This window comes from Alnus glutinosa, chromosome 1 (genome assembly GCF_958979055.1).
Source record: "Alnus glutinosa chromosome 1, dhAlnGlut1.1, whole genome shotgun sequence".
NCBI classification, from domain to species: domain Eukaryota; kingdom Viridiplantae; phylum Streptophyta; class Magnoliopsida; order Fagales; family Betulaceae; genus Alnus; species Alnus glutinosa.
Window position 1 is genome coordinate 6,401,525 of NC_084886.1, and position 13,005 is coordinate 6,414,529.

Here is a 13,005-nt window from a genome sequence, read left to right on the forward strand (position 1 = left end):
AACCGCTTGTGCTTGTGTTGTTTCGCTTCATCGATCTCTCTAATTCTTAAGGCTGCTACTAGATTAAACCTATAGCGCTTGTCTTGGGTTGTTTAGTAGTTAGGGTTAATTAGAGCGCTTGTCTTCTAATTAACTACGACTAAGGAGAGATAGGAAAATAGTTCCAACGGTGAATATTCAAGTATGAATTGATATATTTTTGCATCGATGATCAGTTGTAAAATTCCGATGGTGAAAGTTGACTTAGACCAATGTTTCCTTACTTGATTAATATTTTAAATTGTTTCTTTGTTATTACTTTCAGACTCAAAAACCCCCCCAATCCTTGTTCACGTAGCATAAAACTCGGCTAATTACTCTTCGTGGGATCGACCCTTACTTGCACTACTACATATATTTTAGAAGTAAGGTTTTTATTTTTGGGTGCTCGCGACAGCACTCCAGAGTTGAAGATCACGATTACGTTGAGACGTTTGGTTAGGGGCTGGGACAGAAAAAGTACGAACGCAAACAAGTTATGAACTGTGAAACCCTAACTGCATTTGAACGAGCTCACTTATTTGTCTAAATGGTGCCTTTTTTTCTTTCTTTCTTTTCGTTTTCGTTTTACAGTTATAGTTGCACTAAACCATTGTTTGCTTCCCACTATCTATAAATGTGGCACCCCCAAATTAATTAATTGGTAATTAACTTGAAATACCATTTATACTACTAAAATATCATAATATATGCAGCGAAAAACTGTAATATTGATTCGAGCTCATCACTATTTACTTTAGTATCTTCTTCTTCTTCTTCTTATCCTCTTATAGCACTAGTACAAACCAGAGCCCCTATAAATACAATAACCTCTATAATTAAACTATTCTTTGAAATATAACAAGTATAAAAATACACAAAATTTATCTCTACAAGACTTCGCACTGCGACTTCGAAAATCTTATGAATACCTTTAGTCTCCACCCTTCGAACTATCACTTGCTAATATGTAAAAAAACAATGATTTACAGGTGAAAATCACGCAAGTCCATGACTTAGTAAGTAATTTGCTAACAAAACTTACCCAGTGTACTTATACCAGTTTATGTTAGTAATAAAAGTGAGGAAGATAGTTATACATAGTAAGTATTTCGAGAAGTTGTTGTTAGAACATCATTAAGGTTTAAACATGAGGTTTTGGACAAGTTATGTTTAAGGGAAATATCACAATAATTTGGTCAGTTGGAAAAATGCATTTAGCAAACAGCTCAAGGCATATGCTTACGAAAAAGCATAGTAGTTTAAAGGCAAAAAATTTGTGATGAAAAAGTGTAAAACATAATATCAATAAATATATCACAGTCCATAAAACATCCTCTGCATGACCTATCTATGCCCTTATCCACTTTACAGTAGGGTTTGCGTGTCATATGAAACATATGATACAATCTCGGTGCCTCGGTAAGGCATAATAGCCTGCCACCCTCTAGTAGCTTGATTGGGTGGATACCATTGGTAGTATGCAACTAGTGATGCTGCAAGTATGAGCAACACCCATGGGTGGTTGTGCTAGTCACACTAGCCTTTATATCCAGGGTAGTTTAACATTCCACTCACAATGGGCCACAAGGTCATGTTTGTATAAAGAGTGTGCACATGCTCCAGATTCTTCACCCATTTTTTTCATAGTGGCATGCCGCACAAACATTATAAATTCATAGTTACGAGAACAAAATTAATTTCATGAATAAATACAATGAATAGCAATGAATTTTTAAATTAATCATTTCTCAAAAGATCAGGACTCACGGCATATGTTCAAGAGAAATCATAATTGTAAAAATATGCATAGATTATATCGACGCAAACATTCATGCTCAACGAAATAACTGTTTTGGCATTCTCATGGGCGATTATTTACCTTTTACACTAATTTCCTAGTTTAGACTTTATGAAAAGTCAAGCTTCTTACTCTACAAATTTTATACTCTATTATTAGTCATATTCCCAATTCAAAAAACACTAATTTCACTTAAAAACCTTAATTCCACTTTCTGGCCCTTACCGATTGATTGCTGCTCAGGGATCGATTTATTGGATGTTGGACATCGATCACTCACTAAGAAGCATCGATCTATTAATGACTGCACATAATTCATTTTGGGTGTTTTCTTGGTTCAAGCTTCAAACTTTACACCATAATACTTGTTTCTAGTGTGTCGTAAGGTCCGGCCTAACGGCACTTTTTTTTTTTTTGAAACAACCGGCCTAAAGGCACTTAGTTTTCTAGCCTTGAACATGTTTAGGTCTTAAAACATTATTATAATTAATATATATATCGCCTAACTTCCCTCAGGCTCAAGCTACATAATTAGCAACGTGCATACATATATATATATATATATATATATATATATATATATATATATATATATATATATATATATATATGGATGCAACAGGACCACAATCCAGAAGATTCAATTCACCCGCTCTGCACTGTTATTTTCACATACATAGGGAATTAAATGATTATGACGTGCACGTCGCATGGGAAATCATGTTAAAATTAAATAAAAGGAGAAGTTTTAATGCTCTATTCATTAACATTTTATTTTGGGACCAGGTTCCCAACTGCCAAGCGGAGTGATATGAATCGCCTACATTAATAATTATAGGCATTTTTGTTTTTTTAATTTATCTCAAAATATTAGAAAGCCATGCACGTAAAATTCATTTCATTCATGACATGCAAGTGGAGCACAACTACCCCCACAGTCCACGCGTTTGCTTCCCCAGCAACCACGCATTGATATGTTTGGTGCTGGATAGAGTATATATTTAATTGATTAAATGGTTACATATAGCTTGTGATTTTCAACTAATTATCACGCGCTATTTAATAGAGTACGTATATATTAATGGGAAAACTTTCTTTATAATTTTTATTATTTTTTATTATTTTTATCATTTTATAATTAAGTGTTTAAACTTTAAAATGTGTCAACTTAAGATATTTAACTTTTAATTTTAACCATCAGTTAAAATTTTTTCGTTAAATTTCGTTAAAATTCTTAAAATATTATTTCTTTTTTTAAAAAATTAAATAAAAAAAATTATAAATTTTTTAAATATTCAAATATAAATATTTTTTCCAACTTTGTGTCGGTCGGAATGGAATTATAAGGAGCAGGGCAGCCATCACACAGAGTCTTTGCAAAACGTTAGTCTAACGTGCGTTAACGTTTGCAAAAGAAAACGTTAAAGACTTTTAAATCAGATGGCAGCTTCTCATCCATAGATTTTTAATTTTTTTTAAGAAATCGTAGCAGTAAACCGGCTGCTCTCCATAGATCCGTTTCTTCAAAGGAATCAATTGGGCCCCGCGTCTGACTTAACGGTACTCATCTTTATGAATCACGATAGTATCATTTTCTACGGCGCCCAACTTGTTAGATTCAATAAATTCAACAGGGAACAGAATAATTTATAATTTTGCTTTTCTATTTCCGTTAATTCATCTATTTTCCTATTTCTTCAATCCGATAGAATGTAATATGAAGCAATTGTTAGTTATTAATCTGGCTGAATGAAATATGGAGAAATTTTTAGAATTCAAACGGAAGTTAATTCGAACTTAATTCTAAGGATCTACACAAAAAAAAAAAAAAAAAAAAAAAAAAATTGATTCAACAGGGTTTAACAAAACAATATTTATAGTTTTTCTTTAAATCAAATGTTTTCCCAAGACTCTCTAACTTTTGAAAAACCCATAACTTTTTCAGTAAAATCCTTACCAAGAGGAAATAGTATCAAAAGAGTCCAATAAATTACAAAAGCTTACCATTTAATTTCTGAAGTTCAAGCAGGTAGACATTTAGGCAAAAACGAGATGGTAAGGACACACAAGAGTACAAACATGCACTTATATATTTCTTTTTAAAGATGAATAAGAATACTTTCTAAAAAAGAACACAAGAGTACAAGTACACTCAACAAATTTGGTCATATATCTATCCTCTATCCTCCCTCCCTCTCTCTCTCTCTCTATCTATATATATATTGCCACGGGGAGTGATTGTTGTACACCAAGTGTACAACAATCATACAACACCCCTTCACAAGGGGTGGGCCCATACACTGTGGGACCCACCCCTTGTGAAGGGGTGTTGTATGATTGTTGTACACTTGGTGTACAACTATCATTATTCTATTGCCACTCGATCGCCTATCTACTTCACCAGTATCGGATCCATCGCAATATTCTCCTCCTTCCCATTCCGACTTTCTCTCTCTCTCTCTCTCTCTCTCTCTCTCTCTCTCTCTCTCTCTCTCTCTCTCTCTCTCTCTCTCTCTGTATTTTTAGAGGCTTAAAGTACTTCTTTTAATTGGTTAATATCCAAAATGCACCGGTCTCAATACTGTGAGAAGGTGGGGTTGAAAAAAAAAGGGCCATGGACCCCTGAGGAAGACCAGAAGCTTCTGGCTTACATCGAAGGAACATGGCCATGGAAGCTGGCGAGCCTTGCCAGCAAAGGCTGGTAGGTTTACGATCGAGGAACCTAATTATTATATGGCAATCAATGATATCGTGGATAACCTAATTCTACGACAGGACTAAATGATGGTTCTTTTTAAGGAAGAAAGACTTGCCAGAAGGTCCACGTCATCACCGCCTTTGAAGGGATTCGCGCGGGAAACGCTGGTAGCACTAAGATCGGCGCGTGAGGGCGCGTCTGAACCGGAGAAGGGTGCCGGAGGTCGGCAATGATGTTTACTCAGGATTATCTGTAATCTAATCCTGGGTACTTCGAGTGGTAGAGAATCATGGCAAAGAAGAAGGGTGCTGTAGGTAGAGGCAGGGGAAAAGGGAAAGAGAAAGTGAGTACGCCGATTGGTAATGGGGAGCTTTCTCCAATTCCGGTGGGGGAAATCTCCTCGATACCAGAATTGTTTGATAATGCGACTGATCTTAATGGATTAGGTTTGGAAAATCAATATGATCATATGGGTTTGAGGACTGGTTCCTCTGAGGGTTTTGATGCGAAGGCGTCTGAAGATGAGGTTGTGATTAAGGACTCTAATTTAGATGCGGTTTCTCAGCCAATCATTCAGGATGATGACTGTGCTTCGCTGGGAGATTTCGAGGGTGCTCTGATTGGAAATCCTGAGGTTTTGATAGATTCCGAGCCGGAGAATGATGGCTTTATTGATCATTTTTCAGGGCTTAAACCGCAGGGTGCTGTCTTGTCCAGGATCAGGAATTGGCTGAGAGTTCTAAAGGCGGGGCTCCGTTGATTGGGGTTTCAAAGAATGGTATTGATCACTTAGATGATTCCAAGGATTGGAGAGGATTGTTCAATGAGAATCGTACCATGGGGAACCTTAAATTCTTTCCGCCAAAAAAGGAAGGTGATAAAACCTACATCTACCCTCCTGATACAGTTGTGGAGGAAGGCATCTCACTGTGGAAGTCCAGTTTGGTGGGCCAATTCATGGATAAGTCTTTGCCTTATTTTCTGGTGAAGAAGGCAGTGACTGCTATGTGGAGCCAATATGGAGAAGTAGAAGTTTTCTCACTTGAGAATGGAATGTATATTTTCAGGCTCAAGGATGAAGCAACCTGTGATGAAATTCTTGAATCCAAAATATGGCATGTCTCGAATAAGCCTCTGATTCTTCGAAAGTGGAAGCCAGGTATGCAAGTCCTTAAACTTGCCCTTTCCTCTGTTCCTGTATGGGTTAAATTTTTACATTTGCCTATGGAATTTTGGACCTCCAATGGTCTTAGTTATGTGGCTAGTGGGGTAGGTGTTCCACTTTATGCTAACAAAGTAACAGAGGAGCAGAAACGCCTAGGGTTTGCTAAAGTCTTAATTGAGAATGATGTTCATTCTGCATGCCCAAAGGAGTTGATAATTTGTCGAGCTAATGGAGATTCTGTTACTGTTGGTGTTGTCTATTCATGGTTGCCTCCTAAGTGCTCTACTTGTGGAACTTTTGGTCATGCAACATACACTTGTAACAAGAAAGAACAGAAGGTGTGGGTGCCTAAGAAGATCAATAATAGTCCTCATAAGAAGCCTAGCCTTGGTGCAAAGCTGACTTTTGATAGGACTATTAGCAAACCGGGGATAGGCTCTAAACCTAAGGATAACAAAGGAGAGATTCGGCTCTCAAATTCTTTTGCTAGACTAAGCCAGGATGAGCGGTTTGAGGAAGAGGATAAGCCTAGAACCCCGACTACATTCTTGCAAGTATTTGAGAAAGCTATGTCAGACAAGGGGAAGGGAATTTTGGAAGCAAGCCCTGCTAGAAAGGGTTTCTCTCTTCCTATTCATTTATGAAGATCCTTTCTTGGAATATTAGGGGTCTCAACTCGCCCCTAAAACAGAAGGAGATTAAGAAGTTGATCATTCATCATAAGTTTTCTATTCTGTGTGATGGAAACTAGAGTGAAACTGGAGAATTTTTCTAAGGTAGCGAATTGTATGATTCTAGGCTGGAAAGTTATCAACAACTACTCTAAACACTGCTTAGGGAAGATATGGATCTGCTGGGATCCAGGTGGAGTTAAGATTGATGTTGTTAATGTTCATGCTCAAGTTATAACTTGCAGTGTGACATCTCTAGATTCTGGTGGCTCTTGGATGATCTCAGAAGTTTATAGAGTTAATCATGGACCTGAGAGTAGAAGTCTTTTTAAGGAATTAATTGAGGTAAAGGTTGCTATGGGAAGGAAACCTTGGTTGATCACTGGAGATTGCAATGTTATTAGGTTTTCGGATGAGAGATGGGGTAAGGAGGGTTTATCTTGCTATGAAAAAGAATTTGTTGATTGTATCCAGAATTTAGAAGTTGATGACATTGCCTTTACTGGATGTTTTCATAGTTGGACAAACAAGCAGATTGGGGCTGATTTTGTTTCCAAGAAATTGGATAGGGTGTTGGCTAATGGAGACTGGTTGGCTACTTTTAGCAACACAGCTGTGGAGTTTCTTGAGAGGGGGGTTTCTGACCATTCCTCTGCTCTTGTGACTATTGCTAAGCAGATTAGCTATGGTCCTAAGCCTTTCAAATATTTTAACTTTTGGTCAGACCACAAGAACTTTCTGCAATGGGTTGAAGAAGGCTGGAGGACTGAGGTAGATGGGTTTTCCATGTTTAGGTTTTACTCTAAACTGAAGTCTACCAAAACTGTCTTGAAAGTTAAAAATAGAGAGTGTTTTGGAGCTTTGGGGCTAAAGGTAAAGCAGGATAGGGCTAATTTAGAGTCTGCCCAAGCAGAGTTTATTGCTTCTCGGGGCAGTGCAGAATGTCAGGTGAAGGAGAGGGAATGCCTTCATCTTTTGACTTCTCTTTTATCAGCTGAAGAAAACTTCCTCAAACAGAAGTCTAGAGTGTAATGGCTTAACCTTGGGGATGGCAACACCTCATTCTTTCATAATTCTGTTAAGGTTCAGAATTCTTCCAACCTTATCAAGATGGTTAAGGATGAGCATGGTCATAGTTATCATGAGTTTAGTGAGATTAAAAGGCTGGCTATTTCTTTCTATAAGAACTTATTGGGCCATTCTTCCCATGATTTTCCTCCAGAAAAAGCTGAGAGGGTTGCAAATCTCATCAAAAAGAAATTTTCAGCTGGCTGTGTTGCAAAAATGGAAGCTGTAGCGCCCCAGATTTTTAGTAATACAATTAATGTCTTAAACTAGAATTTAAGATTAAATGAAATAGACTGACGGATTTATTCAGTAGACTAATTGGCATAATAATATTAATAAATAATATTATTGTGTAATATGTGCAATATATATTTGGTTTATAAATTTATTATGTTTAAATATTATTGAGATAATAATATTACCGATGAAACAACTAGACTCAAAACGGATTTAGAACAGTATTTTTATGAGACTGCTTGTATTAAAAGACCCGGTTTTTAAAACACAATCTGCTAAAATCGTTAGCCGCCTCCTACGTCATTCTTACGTTTTATTCCATTTAAACCTATTTAAATCATTTCAGCAGTCGCACGTTGTTCCGATTCCTCCACTCAGTTTATTAAAAACACAGCCTGCCTCCACTTTGGTTCTAATATATTTTCTTCAGCACGATCGTCCTCGGTGCTTAAACAATGCAATGCTAGCCTGTCTTCACTCAGACAGCTACAAAGCAGTTCATCTCTGCTGCTGTAATAATGGCACCCTTCTCCCTCTTTCTTTATTCCTTCTTTCTCCTTCTTTTAAGACCGAGACACAGCAGTGAGTGAGAGATCGAGAGAGTGAGTTGAGAGTTGAGAGTTGAGAGTGAGATGAGGGACCAGGAGAAAGAAAGTCAGTAAGAAACAGAGATGAGAGAAGTGAGAAACAGTGATGGAGAGAGAAGAGAGAAATGGAGTTTGAGAGTGAAAGAGAAGCAGACAGTGAGAAGGGGGCCGTGGGATTGAGTGTGTCTGAGAGAGAAATTGCGGGCTGAGAGGGAGATATCGGAAGGAGAGATTCGGAGGGGAGAAACCCAGGAGGTACCCGCCAGACCCGATCTTCCACGGGTCACCGCCGGAGTCGACCCAGGGGCAACTCCGACGGGTTCTGGCCGTAACCCGTGCCGCACCGTCGGTGCCGTGACCATACGTGACCCAGCCGAGCCGAACGCCTTTAGCCCAGGAAACACGAACCATGATCCAAACCTCCTTGCTCGGCGATCTCAGCAAGCTTGTAGCTGAACCACCGAGACCCAGCTGAACCCAGTATTGCCATAAGCTCGAAACCAACGAACCAGGACCTTAGACCCGTGCATGAGCCCATGCATGACCCACTGGAATCCATGTAGCCGACCCACGACCAAAACCCATCAAGATCGAGACCCACCGAACCTGCTGGAACCCGGATGACCAGTAAACCAGAACCGGTTCTGCCATGGCAGCCATGACCCACGACACCAGCTGCAACCCCGGTGAACTCGCACCCAGCAGACCCGTGTTCACCTTGGGCTGATCTAAGCCACCCCGATCCAGCAAGATTTCCGGCAGCTGATGCTTCCAAATGGGATTGGCCCCCTCCTATGCAATACCCACCACTCGAACACTGTGAGACCCGAACCCTCCTATATATATATACATATAGATCTTCGGTACGCATATATATATATAATAATACCATACATGTATATATTCGGTACATATATATGTGTATATATATATATATTCGGTACATAGATATATATATGTATATATATTATGATACTATATATATAAATATATATATATCAAAAGCCATGCCATGCTACTCTATATATATTTTTAAATATTAAAAATGCATAATTGTGATATAATTATATAAGTGTTGATATAAATTGATAATCCAAGCTATTAAAATAGGATGTTTTATAGAAAATGAGATAAACTAATAAAAAACTATGTAAATGATTTTCCGAGTAAAACAATAAATGTGTCATTGTGAATATAATAGGTAATATTTATGAATGATGATGAATAATGTTTTATGTGTATATGTATTTATGATTATGCAGATGATGAACTGAAAAACGGTACAAAAGAACTGTGAGTATTCCTTACTCACTCAGAATGATCAAGTGGAGCTTTCTTTAATGTTTTGATATCTGCTTTATTTAATAGTATGCAACTTGTTTGGAGCATATTGTTTGTAATATGACATGTTTTAGTATTAAGGCATAGAGACAGATAGGAAGCTCTGAGAGGGATAGACAACCCAGTTGGTGGGTTTGAAGCTCTGAGGGATAGACATTCAGATTAGATTTAGGAGCGATAGACATCCTCGGTTTTGAAGCTCTGAGAGAGATAGACAACCCAGTTGGTGGGTTTGAGGCTCTGAGAGAGATAGACATCCATGGATATAGGAAAGATACACATCCTCGGTTTTGAAGCTCTGAGAGAGATAGACAACCCAGTTGGTGGGTTTGAGGCTCTGAGAGAGATAGACATCCATGGAATTTTGTGGGATTTGAGGCCCTGTGAGAGATAGACAATCCTAGTATGTGGGTTTGGTACTCTGAGAGGGATAGACAACCCAGGACTGAGGCCTTAAGAAAGGACCCTCAGTGAAAAGCCCGTAGAAAGAATAGAGATTTCGGAGTTTGAGTCCTTGGCATAAGTGTTTATAATTGTTCTCATATTGTTGCACTACACATTGTTGCATCGCATACTTTTAATTAAATCAGTAATCTTATCATTATTGAAAGCAGTTGACTGACCCATGTATTTATATATGGGCGGTATAGCCCATGTTGCAGGTATGAAAGTGTATAAAGCTCAAGGATAGGAGTTTGTTAACATTACAGGAATTAGAACTGTTCGATAATGTAGTTGATGATTGTAGTGAATTCTTGTATCAATTTGAAATGTAATACTTTAATTATGTTTATCACTCAATAAAGCTCTAAATGTGTTATGTTATCAATTACTAAGGCTTTAGAAGAAATAAATATATTCCGCTGCGAGAGTTTATCTCTGATGTAGTAATGTCACGTGGAAACCGGAGGTTTCTGCTTACGAATTTGCTGGTTCAAATTTGGAGCGTTACAGAAGCTCCTGTTACTAGAGCTGAGATTAAGGATGTTGTGTTTTCTATGAATCCGAGCAAGGCTCCAGGGCCAGATGGCTTTTCTGCAGGTTTTTATCAGAAAGCCTGGGTTGTAGTTGGTGAGGATCTTTGTGATGTTATTCTGAAATTTTTCTCATTTGGAAAGTTATTGAAGGAAACAAATGCTATTATTTTCACTCTTATCCTTAAAAAGAAGAATGCTTCTTATATGAGTGAGTACAGGCCCATTGCTTGCTGCAATGTAGTGTATAAATTTATCACCAAAATCCTTGCAAATAGATTGATCCAAGGGTTGGATGAAGTGATTAGTTCCAATCAGGGAGCTTTTATCCCTAAAAGAGGCATTGCAGAAAATATCCTCTTAGCCCAAGAGGTTGTTTGTGATTATCATAAGACTAATGGTGTTCCTAGATGTACACTCAAAGTTGACTTGATGAAGGCTTATGACTCTCTGGATTGGGAGTATGTGCTGCACTGCCTAAAGTGTTTTGGTGCCCCCGGTAAATTCATTTCTTGGATTAGAGCTTGTATAACTAGTCCCAGCTTTACTATTGCTTTGAATGGCACTTTGGTTGGGTTTTTTCAAGGGAAGAAGGGGCTGAGACAAGGGGATCTCATTTCCCCTTATCTTTTTGTTTTAGCCATTGAAGGTTTGACTCTTTTGATGGAGGAAGCTGCTACTTCTCCTTATTTTGGTTATCATCCAAAATGTGCGGCAGTCAAGTTAACTCATCTGTGTTTTGCAGATGACTTATTGGTGTTTTCAGCAGCTTCTGCCTCCTCTGTGACTACCATTATTGGAGCCCTTGCTGAGTTTGAGCTTATTTCGGGGTTGAAGGCTAATCCATCCAAAAGTTCCATTTTTCTTGCTAGAGTTGCTGAGGATGTGAAGCAGAGTATCTTAAATATTCTGCACATGCCGGAGGGTACCCTCCCCGTCAAGTATCTCGGTGTTCCCCTCATCACCAAAAGGCTTACTACTATTGATTGTGAGGCTTTAGTAAACAAGATTACTGCCCGGGTAGACTCTTGGCTTGCCAAAAAGCTTACTTTTGCTGGGCGGCTTCAACTGATTTCTTCTATCCTCCTTAGCATGCAGCTTTTTTGGGCTAAAGTCTTTATTTTGCCTAAGAAAGTAGTTCGGCTGATTGAGCAAAAACTCAACCGATTTCTTTGGAATGGAAGGGACACTAAAGCTCACGCTAAGGTGGCTTGGAGTCAGCTTTGTGTTCCAAAACAGGAAGGAGGTCCTGGGATTAAAAGAATTGAAGTATGGAATAAAGCCTCTATGCTTAATCATATCTGGAACTTATTCACTAAGGCTGGATCCTTATGGGTTGCTTGGATTAATGCAAACAGGCTTAAGGGTAGATGTTTGTGGGAAATCTCTATCCCGAACCTTTGTTCATGGAGTTGGAAAAAACTCCTAAAGCTTCGTGATATAGCCAAGCGTTTCATTAGCTTTAAAGTTGGCAATGGTTCTAAAGTATTTTTATGGTTTGATCACTGGCACCCTGTAGGGTATCTTTTGGAAACCTTTGGCCACCGTATTGTTCATGATTTAGGCTTTGCTTTACGGTCTAAACTTGAAGTTGCTATCAAAAATGGAGAATGGAATTGGCCTCCAGCTCGTTCTGATGCTTTGGTTGTAATTCAAAGCCAACTATTTGAGGTTGAACTTGAAGATACTGATTTAGTTGTTTGGAATGCTAAACATGGACAGTATACATGTGCTGATGCTTGGGACAAGCTTAGAGAGGTGCACCCGGCTATTGGATGGTGGGAATTGGTCTGGTTTCCATCCTCTATCCCTAAACATTCTTTTTTTTTTTTTTTTTTTTGTGGCTTGTTTTCCGGAATGCATTGGTCACAAAGGAGAGAATGTGTGGATGGGGTTACACTGGATGCACTTTGTGCTTATTATGTCGTGGCACCCAAGAGAACTGAGAACATCTTTTCTTTAGGTGTAGCATCAGTAGCCGAATCTGGACAAATATCATGTCCAAGTGTTCCATTCCAAATGCTCCTTTGGATTGGGATGCTATTGAAGCTTGGGGTTTGAAGGTGCTAAGGGGAAGAGGTGTTAGAACAACTTTGGGGAGGCTGTGTTTGGGATCCACTGTGTATAATATTTGGAAACAGAGGAATGCTCTTCTGCATAATTCCTCACTCAAAACTGAAGAATCTCTTATGGATTGTATTAAATGGGAAGTTCGCTCTAGGCTAGTGGCTAATGGGCAGTTCAAGGATCTCAACCATACCTTAGTATTCCGCTGGAAACTGCATTCCTCTTTTTAGTTTGGTCTGAGGATGCAGATGTGTCTGGTTCGGGATACTCTGTATGATGGTATTCTGGTGGGCGGGATCGTCTTCTGCTATTTCTGCTTTAGTGGGCAGGAATTCAGGGGCTTGTGGGTGCAGTTTTCCGTTGTTAAGTTTTTCTTCA

General features: G+C 38.6%; 1 protein-coding gene across 1 annotated transcript; it reads left to right on the plus strand.

The window, feature by feature from the left end:
* Window positions 1-5,354: 5,354 nt before the first annotated feature.
* Window positions 5,355-7,691, plus strand: LOC133863345 (uncharacterized). The gene is made up of 3 exons (XM_062299314.1): window positions 5,355-6,300; window positions 6,481-7,301; window positions 7,437-7,691. Exons 1-3 carry the CDS (start codon window positions 5,355-5,357, stop codon window positions 7,689-7,691), a joined length of 2,022 nt encoding a protein of 673 aa, XP_062155298.1.
* The last annotated feature ends 5,314 nt before the right edge of the window (window positions 7,692-13,005 follow it).

Excerpts from the sequence above, each read along its gene's own strand:
- LOC133863345 (XM_062299314.1), top strand. The coding sequence starts at position 5,355 with ATGGGGAACCTTAAATTCTTTCCGCCAAAAAAGGAAGGTGATAAAACC. Across the intron at positions 6,301-6,480 it reads AGCAAGCCCTGCTAGAAAGG|GCTGGAAAGTTATCAACAAC; the intron begins GTTTCTCTCTTC and ends GTATGATTCTAG. Across the intron at positions 7,302-7,436 it reads GGGGCAGTGCAGAATGTCAG|GTTCAGAATTCTTCCAACCT; the intron begins GTGAAGGAGAGG and ends AATTCTGTTAAG.